This window comes from Heptranchias perlo, chromosome 10 (genome assembly GCF_035084215.1).
Source record: "Heptranchias perlo isolate sHepPer1 chromosome 10, sHepPer1.hap1, whole genome shotgun sequence".
In the NCBI taxonomy this organism is placed as follows: Eukaryota; Metazoa; Chordata; class Chondrichthyes; order Hexanchiformes; family Hexanchidae; genus Heptranchias; species Heptranchias perlo.
In genome coordinates, this window is record NC_090334.1 from 6129400 (window position 1) to 6149582 (window position 20183).

The 20183-nt window shown below is 46.4% G+C and overlaps 1 protein-coding gene across 4 annotated transcripts in view; it reads left to right on the forward strand.

Moving 5' to 3' along the window:
• The window catches only part of LOC137326256 (neutral alpha-glucosidase C-like), a 159656-nt gene that overhangs the window by 22766 nt on the left and 116707 nt on the right, over positions 1 to 20183 (forward strand). For 3 of the 4 annotated variants that reach the window (XM_067991177.1, XM_067991178.1, XM_067991180.1), the window contains exons 3-4: positions 706 to 814; positions 8603 to 8730. In XM_067991177.1, coding sequence (XP_067847278.1) covers positions 706 to 814; positions 8603 to 8730 — 237 coding nt within the window. Of the gene's footprint in view, positions 1 to 705; positions 815 to 8602; positions 8731 to 12897; positions 13050 to 20183 lie in introns of those variants that run through there. The other variant, XM_067991179.1, reaches the window with a different exon arrangement.

Sequence of the window (20183 nt, forward strand, 5' to 3'; positions counted from 1 at the left end):
CGCGCAACGCACTCAATTCGGACGGCGCGTTTTTCTCGAGCCCGACTGACCACCCGCTGCCAACCCGCACCCCTGGTAAAATCGGGCCCCTAGTGCCAGTATCAAGCATTCGGAATTCATGTACATGCCGTGTTAGATGAGATGTAAATCTCTTTGTACGCAGACCTATTCAACTCTGGCAGTTAAGTCTAGTTGGGTTTGGTGCGTTGCAAATGTCTCCTACCACCGCCCCACAAATGTGCTGTAAAGTGGACTTTGAATGGTGACAGCATTTGGCTGACCTGTGGTGATCCCCAAGTTCACATAGCATACTGACCTCTTTGTTTAAGCTTGCACATGAAGACTGGTAACTTGAGTTAGGTGTTAAAAGACCATGAAGCGGAACCCCTGCAAAAATCAGTTTCAGGAGAAAAGGGGCAAACAATTAGAAACAAAACTGGTTTGATCCATGTTGAATCTTGGATAAATATTGGTGGTGCTACTGTTGTTGTCCTCAATGCACCGTATCCTGCCAAGATAGGCTTGTTTTAACATCACCGCTAAGAGTTGAGAAAACTCCCAGGTAGCTGATGGTCCTTGGCTACTCTCGTGGCAGGATTTGAATCTGTGACCATTGCTATGGAAGACTGGCATGTCTCTGGTTAAGTTCATAGCCTGCTACCTATTTCTTATATTGAATCTTTTTTGTCCCCATCCCTCTCACAGGCGTCAGAAAAAGTTGCTGCCAGGAAATTCTCCATATCGTGCCTTGCTGGACACACTGGAATTGTCAGACTGCAGAGCCAAATTGCAGCTCCTTAATGAAGAGAATAAGGTTAGCATCAAAGAGACAGGGATTCTGTTTTAATCTCCCAACAGTCACAGTAGTCCAATGATGATACAAGTATAATAGTCCCACCGATGTAGACATTTTAAACACAGGATAACACACTTACTAGAGTGTGTTAATTTCAAAATAACACAATGGTTAGGCTGTGTTATATACAGGACAACACTTGGGTTGGAATGTGTTACAGGATAACAGAGACTGGCATGTTACAGCAAAATGCACAGGTGGGAATTGCAGCATGTCACATGGACTGGTGTGTTATACACAGGGTAATGCACAGACAGTAAAATTATACATAGGATAACATAGGTTGCAGTGTGTTACACACAGGATAATGTAGGCTAGGGTATTTTGCACACTCATGGTAACATGGGCTAGAATATATATGCACAGACTGGTGTTTTTATAAAGAATATTGCTCAGACTGGTATGTTGTAAACAGGATGTTGCACACACTGAAGTGTGTAAAAAGATCTTTACACCTCATTTTGTTTCTCAGCAATTGAAATTTCTAATGTCCAAAATCAGGGTAAAAATAAAATTTTAAAAACACTTATTTCACAATAACAATTTATCAACTGAATTGTCTTTTAACTCCATTTTTAAAGTTTTTACTTAAAGGCCTCAGCCTCTCCCAAAAGCCTGGGCTTGGGCTTGATATTTTGGCCTAGAGCTGTGACTCTGAGCAGAAGTTGGATTGTGCAGCCTCAGCATGTGCAATGTATTTAATTTCCCAAGATGCATCTGTACCAGTCAGCTGTACCGGTGGGAATGTTGGTCGCGTCTATTTCCAATCGGCTGCATTTTTGGTGCTCAGCCTCCGGTCCTCGCTTTTAGTGAACGGTGACGAGGGCAGTTGATGACTTACAATGTGCTTGCACGGCAAGATCGGCGTCCCGCGAATGCTCGTCTTCAAAAGAGGAAGTGCTCATTCCCGTCCAGAATGGAGATGATTGGGTAATTCCACCATCAGTCACACTGATTTTATGCACATAATTTGTAGGTGACTATCCTCCACTCACTGCATTTTGCTGGAGAAATCACCGTGCTTTTATCGGGAGAAATTGGTGCTGTTTCGGTTATGAGTTCTGTTTGTTGCAGACTCTTTTTAAATAGACTCTGTAAATAGACTTTGTCTGCTTTGCTGATTGCTGAGTAAATAGACTTTGTTTGCTGTAAAACACCTTGTTTGCTGTAAGTCCTGCCGTAAGTCAGTGGTGGGAAAACTACTAGAGACCATTGTCAAGGACAAAATTAATTCTCACTTGGAGAAGCACGGGTTAATAAGGGACAGCCAGCATGGATTTGTTAAAGGCAAATCGTGCCTGACTAACCTCATTGAGTTCTTTGATGAAGTATCAGAGAGGGTTGATGAAGGTAGTGCAGTGGATGTTATATATATGGACTTTTAAAAGGCACTTGATAAAGTACCACATAACAGACTTTTTCAGAAAATAGAAGCACATGGGATTAAAGGGACGGGGGTAACTTGGGTACGTAATTGGCTACGGGTTAGGAGGCAGAGAGTAGTGGTGAACGGATGTTTTTCTGACTGGAGAGAAGTATGCAGTGGGGTCCCCCGGTGATTGGTATTTGGACCATTGCCTTTCTGGTTATATATAAATGACCTGGACTTGGATAAAGGGAGTACAATTTCGAAGTTTGCGAATGATACAAAACTTGGCAACATTGTAAATAACGAGGAGGGTGGTAGCAGACTTCAGGAAGACATAGTCAGACTGATGAATTGGACAGACACATGGCAGATGAAATTTAATGCAGATAAGTGTGAAGTGATGCACTTTGGGAGGAACAATATGGAGAGGCAGTATAATCTAAATGGTACTATTTTGAGGGGGGTGCAAGAGCAGAGGGACCTGGGGGTGCATATTCACAAATCTTTGAAGCTGGCAGGGCAAATTGATGAGGCGGTTAGGAAAGTGTATGGGATACTTGGCTTTGTAAATGGGGGCATTGAATACAAAAACAAGGAAGTCGTGCTAAACCTTTACAAATCACTGGTTAGGCCTCAGCTGGCATATTATGTACACTTCTGGGTACCACACTTTAGGAAGGATATCAAGGCCTTGAAGAGGGTACAGAGTAGGTTTACCTGGATGATGCAAGGGTTGAAGGTCTTCGATTCTGTGGAGACATTGGAGAAGCTGTAATTGTTCTCCTTGGAGCAGTGAAGGTTAAGGGGAGACCTAATAAAGGTATTCAAAATTATGAGAAGTTTTGATAGAGCAAGTAGGGAGAAACTGGGTCGTAACCAGAGGTTAAACCACAGATTTAAAACAATAGGCAAAAGAATTAGAGGGGAAATTAGGAGAAATTTTTTCACACACAGGGCTGTTAAGATCTGGAACGCACTACCTGAAAGGGTGGTGGAAGCAGATTCCATAGGAACTTTCAAAAGGCAATTGGACATGTATTTGAAGAGGACTAATTTGTAGGGTTATGGGGAAATAGCTGAGCTGTGGCATTAAATTGGTCAGCGCTTTCAAAGAGCCGGCACAGGCACGACGAGCCGAATAGCCTCCTTCCGTGCTGTAAGATTCTATGATTCTAAGTCCCGCCCTGCCTCCAATTCATTGGCTGACACAGTGGTGTCAGTAGACCTTCTGGGGAATGTTCTAGCAGGTTCTGCTCAAAAGAGAGAGACCAAGAGACATAGAGGGGTTCACTTTAACTTTTGGTGATAGTGTAAAACGGGCGATATGGGATTGGTTGCCCGTTATACACATCTCCTGATTTTCCTTTCCATTAAGTTAAAATTACCCAGAGACATAGAGAGATAAACAGGCAGAGATACACATCCAGGAACCAATCATGCCAAAATACTGAATTCAGTGTTTACAGAGATCCCTTAAAGTGTCAGAAGCCAGTGCTGCATGATATGGGATCTCCCCCTCCCACCCTGTGCTGTCGGGCCTTATGCCCTACCCCTCACTGCTGAGAGAGACTAGTGCCGGTAACAACAACAAATTGTAGTAAAACGTCCCAAGGCACTTCACAGGAGTGGTATCAAACAGAATTTGACACCGAGCCACATCGGGAGATATTAGGGCAGGCAGAGGTTGGTTTTAAGGATGGTCTTAAAGGAGAAGAGAGGGTCGGAGAGGTACATGGAGAGAATTCCAGAGCCTAGGGCCTAGGCAGCTGAAGGTTTCCTCAGGTCTTCTCCTGTTCCACCGCCGTAACTTCAGCGGGATCCCCGAGAAAGGTCCTGGCGTAGGAATCCACCAGTGAGCCAAGTGTCCTATTCCAACCCCACATTGATGCCCTCCCCATGCTGCCAAACTCTAGTAACCCCACTGCAGTTCAGTCAAACTCCCAAACCCCCAGTCCAGTTTGCCAAACTCCAGGACCATCTCCCTGTGCTACCAAAGCCCAGGGCTACCCCCAAATGCAGCTGAACCCCTGTCCCACTCCCCAGTACTGCTAATTACTAGATACCAACCCCCAGTTGCTGCATCTTGCATATCATCTTGCTATGTATTATCAGCTTTAAAAATGATGAGGGTTAAAACGTAAATACATAGTTAAAGGAATATATATATAAAGGGCACTCATTTATACTTTCACAGAATAATGGACAGAGTTGTGAAATTCAATCCCCAAAGGACCAGCAAAAATCCAAATTGCCATTTAGTACAAATATAATTTGACTTCTTCAATTACTAAATCAGTGGTGGTGACATTATCGCCTTTATGGCATAAACACCCCTGTTGTTATAATATAGCAAAACCTCCAACTCACCAGGAACAATGTGATGGGAGATCTGCTAGTTATATATAAAGAGATAGAAAGTTTAGCTTATTAAATAATTTATCGGCACTGGAACTTTTTTTTGAAGACCACTCATGAAGCCTGTGCAACAATATTCTTTTGAAATCGGTTCTTCTCAGAATTTGGCTGTAGTACTTAATTTATTATTACATATTTCACTCAAATTTTCATAATTATGAAGCTCAATAATGTACGTACTTCAGAATTATAGAAATTTCATTGGAGGAGGCCATTTGGCCCATTGTGCCTGTGCCAATGCTAGTGCTTCAACTGGAGCTGTCTATTTTAATCCCATTTCCCTCTCCGTTCCCTGTATCCTTTTACATTCTTTTCCAAATCCCATACTTATCCAAATTCCTTTCACATGATGTTACGGTCTCACTTGTGGTAAAGCATTCTGTGATCTATAACTGTCCCATGAAACTTCTTCTAACTTCTCCCTCTGATTTTTCTAGTGATAATTCTCTGATGATGCCCTCTTGTTACCGATTTGGTAACCAGTGGAAACAGTCTTTCACTGTTTACCACTTCAAAGCCTTTCATAGTTATGAAAACATCCATCAGATCCCTCTTAACCTTCTAGTGAAAAAGTCCCCATTTTCAAGCCTTTCTTCATAACTATAACCTCTCATTCCTGGTATCATTCTAGTGAATCTCCGTGGTACCCTTGCCATGGCTCCAATACAATTCCTATAATCGGGTGCCCAGAACTGCAGACAGTACACCAACTGTGGTCCAACCAATTCAACGTCACTTTCTTGCTCTTCTGTACAATGCCCCAAAGTATAAAACCCAGAATCCTGTTTGCTTTTTTATTGACCTATTCTACCTGTACTCCCACTGTTAAAGATCTATGCATCTCCGCCCCTAGATCTACTCTTTCTCCATACTGTTAAGAATCCTACCACTTACTTTCACCATTATTTACGACTATGTATTAGAGATAGGGTTAGGACCAGCTTCCTAAAAGCTAGCTACTAACATTGGGAGCTTGCTAAGGATGGCTTAGGGTTTATTACATTTTTCACATCCTTTTCATGTCAGATACTGTGGAATTTGTAGCAGTTAATTCTAACCAGTATATGGATTGTAGAAGCACCATAATTCTGTGTGATTGAATGTTGCCCAGGTCTGCCACCTACTGCAGGCCCACAGTGCAGTTCTGCAAATGTACTAAGGTTTCCTTCCTCTATCAGCAGTGACAATGATGGATTAATCTTTGCCTTGTACTGGAGACTCAAGAACCTTTCTTCCATTGTTTGAAGCCCATTGATGCTGTGCAGATAAAGTGGGAGGCAATATGCTGCCTTTATTGCTCAGTTGTGGATTGTTTGTAGCCTTCCAATTTGTGGCTGACTTGCATTGCAGCAGGCTCTGAATGGCCGTATTCCATGATTGGATGTTTGGAGGCTTTGTACAGTCCGAATAAAGTTCACAATCCGCCTAGCCTGACCGATGCCCTGGTGTTGATACTGTCAATCTCCTGTGTCCAAGTCACACTGGAGAGTTATGCCCAGGAACCTCTGCTGACGTATGATTTTGAGTGGTTTTCACAGCATCTCAGTCTTCACATGCTGTTCCCTGTGCTTGCTTCTTTTGAGGAATAGCTTATACTGTGATTTTCTGGGGTTCAGCAGAATTCATAAGAACATAGGAAAAGGAGTAGGCCATTCAGCTCGTTGAGTTTGTTCCACCATTCATGGTGCTAGATCATGGCTTACCTCCATTAACCCACCTTTGTTCCGTATTGCTTGATACCCTTTTCCTACAAAAATGTATTGTTCTCAGCCTAAAACATATCAATTGACCCAGCATCCACAGCCTTTTGGGGAAGCAAGTTCCATATTTCAACTATCCTTAGTGTGAAAAATTTGCCATTGGCTGTCCATTCCTCCTGATCCCCAAGGCATATCTGGATCTTTTCTGATGTTATTTCTGAGATCATGGAAGATGCCCAAATAGTAATGTCATCATCAAACTGTGAGCAAACCCTCTTTGTTTTGTTCATGTGTTGGAATCTCATTTGACATAAATGAGAAACTGGAATGGGCTGAGAACCAAACCGTGGGGAACTCCTGCCATTGGACAAGAACTGGTGCAGTTTGCTGTGCCCATTTGGACAGCAGTTATGTGCTGAGCCAGGAAATTCAATATCTATCGAACAAGCTCACTGGGGATTCCGAGCTAAGGGATGGCTTGTTACAGCCCATTGTGCTAAATCTTGTCAAGAGCTTTTTCTGCATCCAAGAATACTGCTAATGTGCAGCCTTTCTCGATAAAGGCTCAGAGGATGTGGTCTGACAGTCATAGCAAGTTGTCAGTGGTGAATCTTTATCTCCCGAGCCTGGCCTAAGTTGAAGAAGCCAGCATCCTAAAAACATATGGGAGGGGTTTCTAAACCCCTCTGATCCATCCTTGCAAGGGGTCTCTCCAATTGCAATAGAGGGATCAGCATATCCTACCCCCACTGTCAGTTTGAACCAATGGAAAGATCCCACTGACCTGAACCCTGAAGCTGGCTGCACCTGGAAGCAGGTTACTGGCAGCTGCTCCCTTTCTCATGGAGAATAAATGAAGTAATACTGTTTACAGTGTGCCACACTGTTTGAAAACAACCCAACACAGCCGGGAACATTGTCCCAGCCTTAATAACGCTACACTTAAACATTAATATAATGTGACGCTGCGCTGTAAGCAAGAACATCCTTCAAAGTGAAATAATTTAAATGCACATAAATAAAGGAGACATTAACCCCACCTGCATTAAACTGCATCTGCCATCTATCTGCCCACTCTGCTAATTTATCTATGTCCTGCAATTTTCCGCACCCTCTTAACTTGATATCCTCAGCAAACTTCAATTTGTTCCTCTTGTTACTATATCCAAATCATTTATTTAAATGAGAAACAAAAGAATGAGCACAGCTCCGATGGGCACACCCCTACCCACATCCTGCAAATTGAAAAAGCATCCACTAACCCTCACCCTTTCCTCTTTGTGTCTTACATGACACCTTATTAAATGCCTTCTTAAAATCCATATATACAACTTCCATCGCATTCTCCTTTTACACTCTGTGGTTTCTTCAAAACAGTCAATTAAATTAGTCAAGCACAACCTTCCCGTTACAAATCCATGATGATTGTACCTGATTATTCCAAGGCTTTCTAAGTGCTCATTACATTTGTCCATTGATATGGATTCTCAGGGGGTAATTTTCCAAATAAATGCTGGTTGGAGGGATCCACAGCTGTCACCACCACATATCAGAAAATCACGAGCATGCTGCCCTCATTTTTCCGTCCATTGGTTTTGGTGAGCAGGAGGAAGCGGAGCCATAGCTGGGGTACTTGAGGTGAATGTAGATGGAAAAGAGCGGAGCAGAGGACTACTGCATGAAAGTGCCCTGGGAGCTACAAGAGACTGGGTGAAATGGGTCAAAAGTGTGAAGTGTTGATGGAGTGAATAAGGGGGAAGAATCATGCTGGCTGTAAATGAATTTTTTTGAACATGACTGGTCCTTGGTGTCACATGTTATAAGTTGGACTAATATTGGGATCTGATTGGTCCATGATGTCACGCAGTTAGTATGGGTCAGTCAGCAACGTTAAACACTCGGTGACATTTCAATCTCAATGCATGGGGCGGTAATGTGGCGGAGCAGACCTCCTGCCCATTGTAGAAGCCAATTTTCATCCCATTGTGATCAGGTTCTATAATGGGTGGGCGAACCACTCTGCCACATTATCATCCAGACGGTGACGTTGAAAATTATCTCGTCAATATCACAATTGTATAATGTTACAATTGTGATATAAAGATCAAAAACCATGGAGCCCATGGCTGACTTTAACTCTCTGTATGTTAGACAGTGTTACCATCTTCATTACAATCTCTTAAGAATTGAGTTGGAATTGGAATGGCAGAGCTGGGTGGGTAGGTAAATTTTAAAAACTATTTCTTGATTGTTTTTTTGCAGGTTCCACTCTTTGTGGAGGTCTTTGTCCTTAAAGATCATATGATCAGAATAAAAGTGAATGAGTTGAAGCCAATGAAGCCGAGATATGAAGTGCCTGATGTTATCATTAATGAGCCTGTCACACAAAGGTGAGACGTCTGGTACAGCAAACAAAGCCTTGTTGGAAGGGTTACAAAAACTGCTTTTACAGTGCACCTGTATACAGGCTGGACCTGATGTCACTACAGGTAGCTGTTACTAACCTAACATTTTTTTTGACCCTGTTCTGTGGGGCCATTGCAAGGTATCAATTCCCTGTTGTAGTTTGGCCTGTTGTAGTTTCCTCTACTGCTAAAACGATGTCTTCACCAACTGTCGAGCTCTTATTGTAGCGAGTGGGTTTGCACTCACAGTTGCCAATATGATTCCCGATCTCAGCTATAAAGTCAGACGAGGAACTCAATCGAGTAAAATTAGGAGATAGAGTAAACCTGGGCTACTTTTGCATGCCTTGTACTGCCCAGGAATGACAAAAGTTATCATTGTTTTTAACTGATGCAGTAATCTCACAAAATTTGGCATTAAACTGGGTTTGGTAAAATTATCCCGTACAGAATTGTGGGCTAGATCAGCCATACCCCCAGCTTCAAACTCGCTGTCAATAGTTCTTTCTACACCATATCAAATGCATATCAGTGCTCCTTTTCCTCTGCCTCAAATCCGTATCATCTGTCTCCACCTCCAGTTTCAGGACTTCTAACTGGTATGCATGCTTGTCCTTTCCTCTGCGACCAATTGAGTTAATTAGAGCCCACTATCCACATTTATCTGAACTCTTTTAGGCATTTTTAAGTACTGCTACTGCTCAATAACATTAAATTTTAAAATTTGGATAGCCCTTTGGTGTGTAAGTGATATTCCAATCCTAACCTTTTGCTGCCACCACTGTTATGTTTTTGGATTCCTTCCTCAGACACTGTCGTTGTCAAAGATCAATGAGCACTCGCTCCCTACAAACTGAAGTGCATCTTTACCTCCTTGGTATTTGGGTAAATCATGTAGGGACACATGGGGCTCAATTTTAAAAGGGTGGTGGGATGGCAGCGGGGAGGGTCAATGGGTGCGCGGCAAACCTGGAAAATAAAAATTTACCTTTCCCCACATGATTGCGAGGTAATTGATGCTCATTAATCTTGTTTCCAGGTTTCGCGCATGGCAGCCAGCCTGATTGACAGGCTGGCTGCCGACAGGAGCTGCAATGCGAAGGGGGCGGCAGAGAAAGAGAGAGAGAGAGAGAGAGAGACATCATGCGATGCTGAAAGAGAGAATGGGGAGGGGAACAAAGATCGGGGTGGGGGCAAAGATCGGGGTGGGGGGGTTTGACATCGGAACGGGGGAGGGGGAGACCTTGGAGAGACATCGGTGGGGGAGATATCGGAAAGGGAGGCATCGGTGGGGGAGACATTGGAGAGACATCGGACATCGGATCGGGGGGTGCAGGTGACATCGTTTCAAATGTAGGTTTATTTATTTTTTTACGTTGTGAAATGTTATTTCATTTCATTTATTTACTTTATTTTTGACTTGCGTGAAAGCTGCTCAGGTAAGTTGAAAATCGTTTTAACTATCTAATATGTACCTCTTAAGTACCTTAAGTACCTCAGGTAAATTTGCTTCTTTAAATATTGTCCTAATGGCTTTAATTGCCGGCGAGATTTTCAGGTTCGGGAACGGCGCGTGCACCCAGATGCGTCTTTGTGAGACACGAAAGTCGGCGTGTTGGAGCAGGATTCGTTTCCCGCTCCTCATTTCCCCGAGTTTTTTAGCCCCCCCCTGCCCCTCATGCACCCACACTTCCAACTTAAAATTGGGCGCTTGATGTATCATTTAAGCCAAACATTGGCAAGGACCCTTGTCACTGTATTTGGTTTAAAATATATATCATGTGACCCCCCCAAATGATTTCTTTGATTTCAGAAAATGTTAAACTGATCCTTCTATCAGATTCTGACTTAGGTTACAAAGCACCGAACAGATTATTAACAGTATCCAGATAGTTAAACAGTAGCAAAGGCAAGGAGCAGATTTACAGCAATATTCAGACCGAACCATTCCTCCTCAGAATATGGAAAATAAGTCATATTTTCTGCAGTAAAATCCAATGTGAAATTGGAGCCCAAACAAATGTGAAGGAAGACTTGAAAAATTGTTTCTTTTTTTGTTAGAACAATGCAGATTATGAGGTGATATAATAGAAGTGTCAGCTGTGGCTCAGTTGGTAGCACTCTTGCCTCTGAGTTAGAAGGTTGTGGGTTTGAGTCCCATTCCAGAGACTTAAGCACAAAGTCTAGGTTGACGCTCTAGTGCAGTACCGAGGGAGTGCTGCATTGTTGGAGGTGCCGTCTTTCGGATGAAACATTAAACCGAGGCCCCATCTGCCTTCTCAGGTGGATGTAAAAAATCCCATGGCACTATTTCGAAGAAGAGCAGGGGAGTTGTCCCTGGTGTCCTGGGCCAATAATTATCCCTCAACCAACATCATTAAAAAACAGATTATCTGGTCATTATCACATTGCTGTTTGTGGGAGCTTGCCCTGCACAAATTGTGTTTCCCACATTACAATAGTGATTACACTTCAAAAAAACACTTATTTGGCTATAAAGTGCTTTGGGACATCCTGAGGTCGTGAAAAGCGCTATCTAAATGCAAGTCTTTGTTTCTTTCTTTAAAATTATGAAAGGAGGGGATGGGGTAGATAGAATCAGACTGGTTGCAGTAATTGAGGGGTCAAGAACAAAGGACCATAGATACAAGATTTGGAACAGAGGGCAGGAGAAACTATTTATACAGAGCTGTGAGGCCGTGGAATTCACTTCCAAGGTTAGTGGTTGAGGCAGAAATAATGTCAATATTCAAGATTAGATTGGATAGGTGGGTGAAGAAAAAGGGATTGAAGGGATGGGTTCAGGAATGTGATTGGGACTATTTCCTCATGTGGAGAGTAAATGCTGACATGGGCTGGGTTGGCCAAATGGCCTGTTTCTGTGTTTTGACTTCAGCAACTAGATTGCAGAGGGAAGTAAAGGTGGAAATTGAAGAGGTGCTGGCCAAAATCTTCGAATCTTCCTTAGACATGGGGTGGTGCCAGAGGACTGGAGAATTGCAAATGTTACACCCTTCTTCAAAAAAGGGTATAAGGATAAACCCGGCAAATATAGGCTAGTCAGTTTAACCTCGGTGATGGGGAAGCTTTTAGAAATGATAATCTGGGACAAAATTAAGGCGGAGAGGCGGGATGGCAGCGTGGGTAACCCGCCCAATAAAATCCGTCCGTTCCCCACGTGATTGCGGGTAAATTGGAGCCACTTAACGTGGCTTCCGGGTTTGGCGTCCGAAACCTGCGCAGCGGGCGGACTGCGCACCCGCATCACAGGCTGTCAGCTGGAGGAGCTCTATTTAAAGGGGCAGTCCTCCAATGGCTGCTCCTGGAGGAAACACCCAAATAGCACAATGGAGCAATCGAGGAGAAAGACTGCTTCTAGATTCAGTGATGCCTCACTCCAGGTGCTACTGGATGGGGTAAGGAGGAGGAGGGATGTGTTCTGCCTGGCGGACGGGAGGAAGTGGCCTGCCTCTGCCACCAAGAAGGCCTGGCTCGAGGTGGCAGAGGTGGTCACCAGCAGCAGCAACATCTCCCGCACCTGGATCCAGTGCAGGAAGCGCTTCAATGACCTAACTAGGTCAGCCAAAGTGAGTACACTTACTCATTCTCCTACATTCCGTTTTCCCTCACCCCCCAACTCATTCTGCACTGCCAAAACTACTGTATCGCATCACTCCACACACCCACTCAAAGCTCATCCTCAACTTACCTGCACTTCCTCACCACTTCCTCACCTCCCCAGTACTCACCCCACCCCACTACCACTCAACCCAATCCTCACACAATGTCATGGCTCTGTCTCATACTCACCCTATGATGCTTCTTTTTCACGGTCAGCCGCATCCAAACCAATGCATTCAGCGGTTGGCCACGTCACCATCACTCACTCATGTGTTTGTACTTTCTCTCCTTATAGAAGAAGAGAGCCCAGAATGCACAGGAGAGGGCGAGGACCAGAGTGGGGCTGCAACAGTTAGTCGTGCTCACAGAAGTGGAGCAGGAGGTGCTGGAGCTGAGCCGCACCCTTGAGTGCCTGTCCTTCGGGAATGCCGAGACTGGCACCAGGCAAATGTCTGGTGACAGATATTTAACATTCAGCACACACAATATTAATTGGTGTTAATATACCTTGCCATCTTCAGAACCTCAACATCTGTGATCATGCTTAATATTGCCTTCTGTTCTCAGGGCCTTCAGCAACCGCTGTGACGGCGGAGGGCGATTCCTCAGAGGACCTGCCGGCCTCTGAGGGTGCACAGTCACATCTGAGCGAGCCATCCACCAGCGCAGATACACAAGCCTTGGTGAGTCCCCGTCCGCAGTTAGTTGGGGTCGCACATTGTGAGCACGAGCAGACACTGGTGGCAGGGGCAGCTGTGGAGAGTCCGCGTCGGTGGGAGCACTCTTCTCCAGGCTCTGGACACAGATGCTGAACCCTGAGGGCCATCCATTAAAAGGAGAATGATCAAGGGGCAGCAGCACATTTTTGAGGTGCTGGAACAGGTGCCATCCGCACTCCCCACAATCGCGCAGAGGATGGAGGAGTCCAACTCCTGCATGAGTGGAATGGTGGCACAGGTAAGGGAGGGCATCTCTGCGATACTGTCACAGGGACTTGAGGGCACCTCTGAGATAGTGTCGTGGGTAAGTGCGGGAATGTCTGCGATAGAGGGAAGGCTAGCCTCCATGGAGCTTCAAGCACAGCTCACCAATGAGTCAATTGAGCCCCTGACAACGGCCCTTCGGACTCAGGGTGAACAACATTCTGCTGCCTTAAACAGGCCGGCAGATACTCTAGCACCGGCCTTACGAGGCTTCACACATGTCCTCCAGACTGTCGTCCAGCAGAGTGGCAGGAGTGGTGTGGGCCTGGCCCAGGGGAGGGATGATGGCGAAAGGGGACATGGAAGTGGGGACGCCACTCAAAACACCCCCACGTCTCACCTGTTGCCCCCCTCTCTCAACCAGTACCCACAATGCTGCCTCCTCTCCAGGTGGCCGAGTCTGCACCTGCACAGATGCAGGTGGAGCAGTCTTTGGAGGGGCCCTCACAGGCACCGAAACCCAGAGGGCGTAGGCCCAAAGCATCTAATCGGTCAGGGCATGAACAAGAGCAACCTGCCACTACCTCTGCTGCAGCCACAGGGGATGCACCACAAAGAAGTAGTCAGAAGCGAAAGGCGAAGGTTTTGTAAGCACAAAGGGGACGCACAAGGGTGTTTGACGGTTGGTCATGTTTTTTTATTTAGCTTTGCTTTTTGTTAAACATTAAGTATTATTGTCACCAGTACTGCCACGCCTTGGCCATTCTTGACTGGCTTTTGTAATTTGGTTCACCATGAACGCCCACACTTGATGTCACCCATTGGGTCACTCTACAGTGGGCGTACGTATAATTACAGGACTGTTTTGCGGAGGGAGTTGGTGTGGGGGGGGGGGGCGGTCGGGGGTGCTGGTGTGGCCGCTGCTCGATCCAGGTGGTGAGGACTGGAGTCTTTGCACTGTCTGATGTTAGGAAAGCGATTCACATATCAGTGACTCTCTGGCCTCACGAGCAGCCAGGTGAGCTGCTGTTCTGTCCGTGGGTTGTTCCTCCACTTCCTCCGCCGCCTCCTCCTCAATGTGGGTGGCAGATGTGGATGGGGCCTCCTCAAGTGGCACCCCTCTCTGTTGTGCCATGTGTCATGAGCCACGTGTGCAGGGGGTATCCCTTGTCCCCGAGGAGCCAGCCCTTGCGGGTGTTCAATGCGTGGAAGAGGGGCAGGATGTTGGACTCCCGGAGGATGAAGGAATTGTGGCAGCTGCCAGGATATCTGGCGCACACGTGAAGGAATCTCTTGTGGTGGTCACAAACGGGTTGAGTGTTGATGGAGTGACAGCCCTTCCTGTTGATGAACAGTCTTGGCTCATGTGGAGGTGCTCGTATTGCTATATGGGTGCAATCGATTACACCCTGCACCCATGGGAAGCCAGCCACAGCGTGGAATCCCACTGCCCTCTCCGTCTGGCTGAAGCCGTCCATGGGAAGTTGACATAGAGCGAGGCCTTGCGAAACAAGCCTTCGGTGACCTGCCTTAGTGCAGATGACTGAGAGACCCCGGCGATGTCCCCGGTGGCACCCTGGAACGATCCGGAGGCGAAGAAGTTGAGGGCAGTGGTGACGTTGACAGTGACGGGCAAGGAGATGATGCTCGGCCCAGCCGGGAGCAGCTCGGCATGAAGGAGGCTGCAGATGTCTGCGACTACCTGGCGACTGACTCTAAGCCTCTGTATGCACTGCTCCTCAGAGAGGTCCAGGAAGCTGAGCCTCGGTCTGTAGATCCTGTTGCGAGGGTAGTGCCTCCTGCGACGTCACTCTCTCTGATGTTGCCCTCCGTGCTCTTGTGCAGGTGCAGCACTGTGTTGTGGAGCTCCGCGTGGTGGAGGTGGACACCGTGACTGGCGAGGCTGGTGATGTTGCTTGTCCTTGGATGAAGTGGTGAATGCAGCCATGGCGCCCCCCATCCTGACGGTGTGAGTTTGAGGATGTCTGCAAAGTAGGTAAATATGTTTCCACAGCAGAGTTTTGGGTGGAAAGTAAGAATTTTGAGTAGAAACACAAAGGTCTTGCAGCCAAAACTTTGTCTGAAGTGACAGAGTGCCCTGCTGCAATAAATGAGGTTTTCTCTCCACCTGTCAAATAATCATTTGCATCTCCCACTGGCTGCTGGCTGAAACACGTCTATTGCAACAGGGAGTGTTTCCCACAGCACGGGAAACACGCAGAAGATCCTTCAAAATTGCACCCATGCCAAAATGTCTACTCGATCAGGTATCTCAAGCACTTTAACCATGTGTAAAAGTATGTAAATCATCATCCCAATGGCTTTAATTGCTAGTGCGACCCCCACATTCGGAAGGCGCGCGTGCACCTGAACACGTCACTGGGGAACCCGGAAGTCAGCCGGTTGGAGCCGGGCTTCGAATGCGCTCCAGATTTCTACAGTTTTAGGAGCCCCCAACACACCTGCTCAGCCATCTGAAAATCGGCCCCTAATTGTCACTTGGACAAGTGTGGATTAATAAAGGAAAACCATCATGGATTTATTAAAGGCAAATCGTGTTCAACTAACTTGATTGAGTTTTTTGATGAGGTAGCAGAGAGGGTCGATGAGGGCAATGTGGTTGATGTTACGTATATGGACTTTGAAAAGGCATTTGATAAAGTGCCACATAATAGGCTTATCAGCAAAATTGAAGCCCATGGAATAAAAGGGGCAGTGGCAGCATGGATACGAAATTGGCTAAGAGACAAGAAACAGAGAGTAGTGGTGAACGGTTCTATACAGTGGTGATCCCCAGGGGCTGGCACTAGGACCACTGCTTTGATATATATCAATGACTTAGATGTACAGGGCACACTTTCAAAATTTGCAGATAACGCAAAACTTGGAAGCGTAGTGAACAGTGTGGAGGATAGTAATAGACTTCAAGAGGACATAGACTGGGTGGACACATCGCAGATGGAATTTAAGGCAGAGAAGTACGAAGTGATACGTTTTGGCAGGAAGAATGAGGAGATGCAATATAAACTAAATGGTACAATTATAAAGGGGATGCAGGAATAGAGAGAACTTGGGATATATGCACAAATCTTTGAAGATGGCAGGACAGGTTGACAAAGCAGTTAATAAAGCATATGGGATCCTGGGCTTTATAAATAGAGGCATAGAGTACAAAAGCAAGGAAGTTATGTTGAAACTTTACAAAACACTGGTTCAGCCACAACTGGAGTATTGTGTCCATTTCTGGGCATTGCACTTTGGGAAGGAGGTGAAGGCTTTAGAGAGGGTGCAGAAAAGATTTACTCGCATGGATGCAGGGATGAGGGACTTCATTACGTGGATAGACTGGAAAAGCTGGGGTTGTTTTCCTCAGAGCAGAGAAGGTTGAGAGGAGATTTGATAGAAGAGTTCAAAATCATGATGGGATTAGATAAAGTAAATAAAGAGAAACTGTTCCCATTGGTGGAAGGGTCGAGAACCAGAGGACACAGATTCAAGGTGATTGGCAAAAGAACCAAAAGCGACAGGAGGGAAAGCTTGTTTACACAGCATGTAGTTATTTTTTTTATTTGTTCATGGGATGTGGGCGTCGCTGGCGAGGCCAGCATTTACTGCCCATCCCTAATTGCCCTTGAGAAGGTGGTGGTGAGCTGCCTTCTTGAACTGCTGCAGTCCTTCTGGTGAAGGTTCTCCCACAGTGCTGTTAGGTAGGGAGTTCCAGGATTTTGACCCAGCGATGATGAAGGAACAGCGATATATTTCCAAGTCGGGGTGGTGTGTGACTTGGAGGGGAACGTGCAGGTGGTGTTGTTCCCATGTGCCTGCTGCCCTTGTCCTTCTAGGTGGTAGAGGTCGCGGGTTTGGGAGGTGCTGTCGAAGCAGCCTTGGCGAGTTGCTGCAATGCTTCCTGTGGATGGTACACACTGCAGCCACAGTGGACCGGTGGTGAAGGGAATGAATGTTTCGGGTGGTGGATGGGGTGCCAATTAAGCGGGCTGCTTTGTCCAGGATGGTGTTGAGCTTCTTGAGTGTCTGCACTCATCCAGGCAAGTGGAGAGTATTCCATCACACTCCTGATAGTGGAAAGGCTTTGGGGAGTGAGGAGGTGAGTCACTCGCCGCAGAATACTCAGCCTTTGACCTGCTCTTGTAGCCACAGTATTTATATGGCTGGTCCAGTTAAGCTTCTGGTCAATGGTGACCCCCAGGATGTTGATGGTGGGGGAATTCAGCGATGGTAATGCCATTGAATGTCAAGGGGAGGTGGTTAGACTCTTTCTTGTTGGAGATGGTCATTGCCTGGCACTTGTCTGGCGCGAATGTTACTTGCCACTTATCAGCCCAAGCCTGGATGTTGTCCAGGTCTTGCTGCATGCAGACACGGACTGTTTCATTATCTGACTGGTTGCGAATGGAACTGAACACTGTGCAATCATCAGTGAACATCCCCATTTCTGACCTTATGATGGAGGGAAGGTCATTGATGAAGCAGCTGAAGATGGTTGGGCCTAGGACACTGCCCTGAGGAACTCCTGCAGCAATGTCCTGGGGCTGAGATGATTGGCCTCCAACAACCACTACCGTCTTCCTTTGTGCTAGGTATGACTCCAGCCACTGGAGAGTTTTCCCCTGATTCCCATTGACTTCAATTTTACTAGGGCTCCTTGGTGCTACACTCGGCCAAACGCTGCCTTGATGTCAAGGGCAGTCACTCTCACCTCACATCTGGAATTCAGCTCTTTTGTCCACGTTTGGACCAAGGCTGTAATGAGGTCTGGAGCCGAGTGGTCCTGGTGGAACCCAAAGTGAGCATCGGTGAGCAGGTTATTGGTGAGTAAGTGCCGCTTGATAGCACTGTCGACGACACCTTCCATCACTTTGCTGATGATTGAGAGTAGACTGATGGGGCAGTAATTGGCCGGATTGGATTTGTCTTGCTTTTTGTGGACAGGACATACCTGGGCAATTTTCCACATTGTCGGGTAGATGCCAGTGTTGTAGCTGTACTGGAACAATTTGGCTAGAGGCGCGGCTAGTTCTGGAGCACAAGTCTTCAGCAGTACAGCTGGGATGTTGTCAGGGCGCATAGCCTTTGTTATATCCAATGCACTCAGCAGTTTCTTGATATCACGTGGAATGAATCGAATTGGCTGAAGACTGGCTTCTGTGATGATGGGGATATCGGGAGGTGGCCGAGATGGATCATCTACTCGGCATTTCTGGCTGAAGATGGTTGCAAACGCTTCAGCCTTGTCTTTTGCACTTACATGCTGGACTCTGCCATCATTGAGGATGGGGATGTTTACCGAGCCTCCCCCTCCCGTTAGTTGTTTAACTGTCCACCACCATTCACGACTGGATGTGGCAGGACTGCAGAGCTTTGATCTGATCCATCGGTTGTGGAATCGCTTAGCTCTGTCTATAGCATGTTGCTTCCACTGTTTAGCATGCAAGTAATCCTGACTTGTCGCTTCACCAGGTTGGCACCTTGTTTTTAGGTATGTCTGGTGCTGCTCCTGGCATGCTCTTCTACACTCCTCATTGAACCAGGGTTGATCCCCTGGCCTGTTGGCAATGGTAGAATGAGGAATATGCCATGCCATGAGGTTACAGATTGTGCTGGAATACAATTCTGCTGCTGCTGATAACCCACAGCGCCTCATGGATGCCCAGTTTTGAGCTGCTAGATCTGTTCTGAATCTACCCCATTTAGCACGGTGATATCGCCACACAACCCATTGGATGGTGTCCTCAGTGGGAAGACGGGACTTCGTCTCCACGAGGATTGTGCGGTGGTCACTCCTACCAATACTGTCATGGACAGATGCAATTGCGACAGGTAAGATGGGTGAGGACGAGGTCAAGTAGGTTTTTCCCTCGTGTTGGTTTGCTTACCACCTACTGCAGACCCAGTCTGGCAGCTCTGTCCTTCAGGACTAGGCCAGCTCGGTCACCTCGGTCAGTCGTGGTGCTGCCGAGCCACTCTTGGTGATGGACATTGAAGTCCTCCACCCAGAGTACATTCTGTGCCCTTGCTACCCTCAGTGCTTCCTCCACATGGTGCTCAACATGGAGGAGGACTGATTCATCAGCTGAGGGAGGATGGTAGGTGGTAATCAGCAGGAGGTTTCCTTGCCCATGTTTGACCTGTGCCATGAGATTTCATGGGGTCCGGAGTCAATGTTGAGGACTCCCAGGGCCACTCCCTCCTGACTGTATATCACTGTACCGCCACCTCTGGTGGGTCTGTCCTGCCTGTGGGGCAGAACATACCCAGGGATGGTGATGGAAGAGTCTGGGACATTGGCTGAAAGGTATGATTCTGTGAGTATGGCTATGTCAGGCTGTTGCTTGACTAGTCTGTGGGACAGCTCTCTCAATTTTGGCACAAGTCCCCAGATGTTAGTGAGGAGGACTTTGCAGGGTCGACTGGGCTTGGTGTTTTGCCTTTGTCGTGTTCGGTGCCTAGTGGTCCGATGCCGGGTGGTCCGTCCAGTTTTATTCTTATTATGACTTTTTTTCGCGAGATTGTACAATTGAGTGGCTTATTAGGCCATTTCAGAGGGCAATTAAGAATCAGCCATATTGCTGTGGGTCTGGAGTCACATATAGGCCAGACCGAGTAAGGACGGCAGGTTTCCTTCCCTAAAGGACATTAGTGAACCAGATGGGTTTGTACGACAATCCGGTAGTTATGATCTGGAATGCGCTGCCTGAAAGGGTGCTGGAAGCAGATTCAATCGTGGCTTTCAAAAAGGAATTGGATAAATACTTGAAGGGAAAAAATTTGCAGGGCTATGGGGAAAGAGCAGGGGAATGGGCCTAACTGGATTACTCTTAAAATGGGCCGAATGGGCTTCTTCTGTGCTGTAATCATTCTATGATTCTATGTATT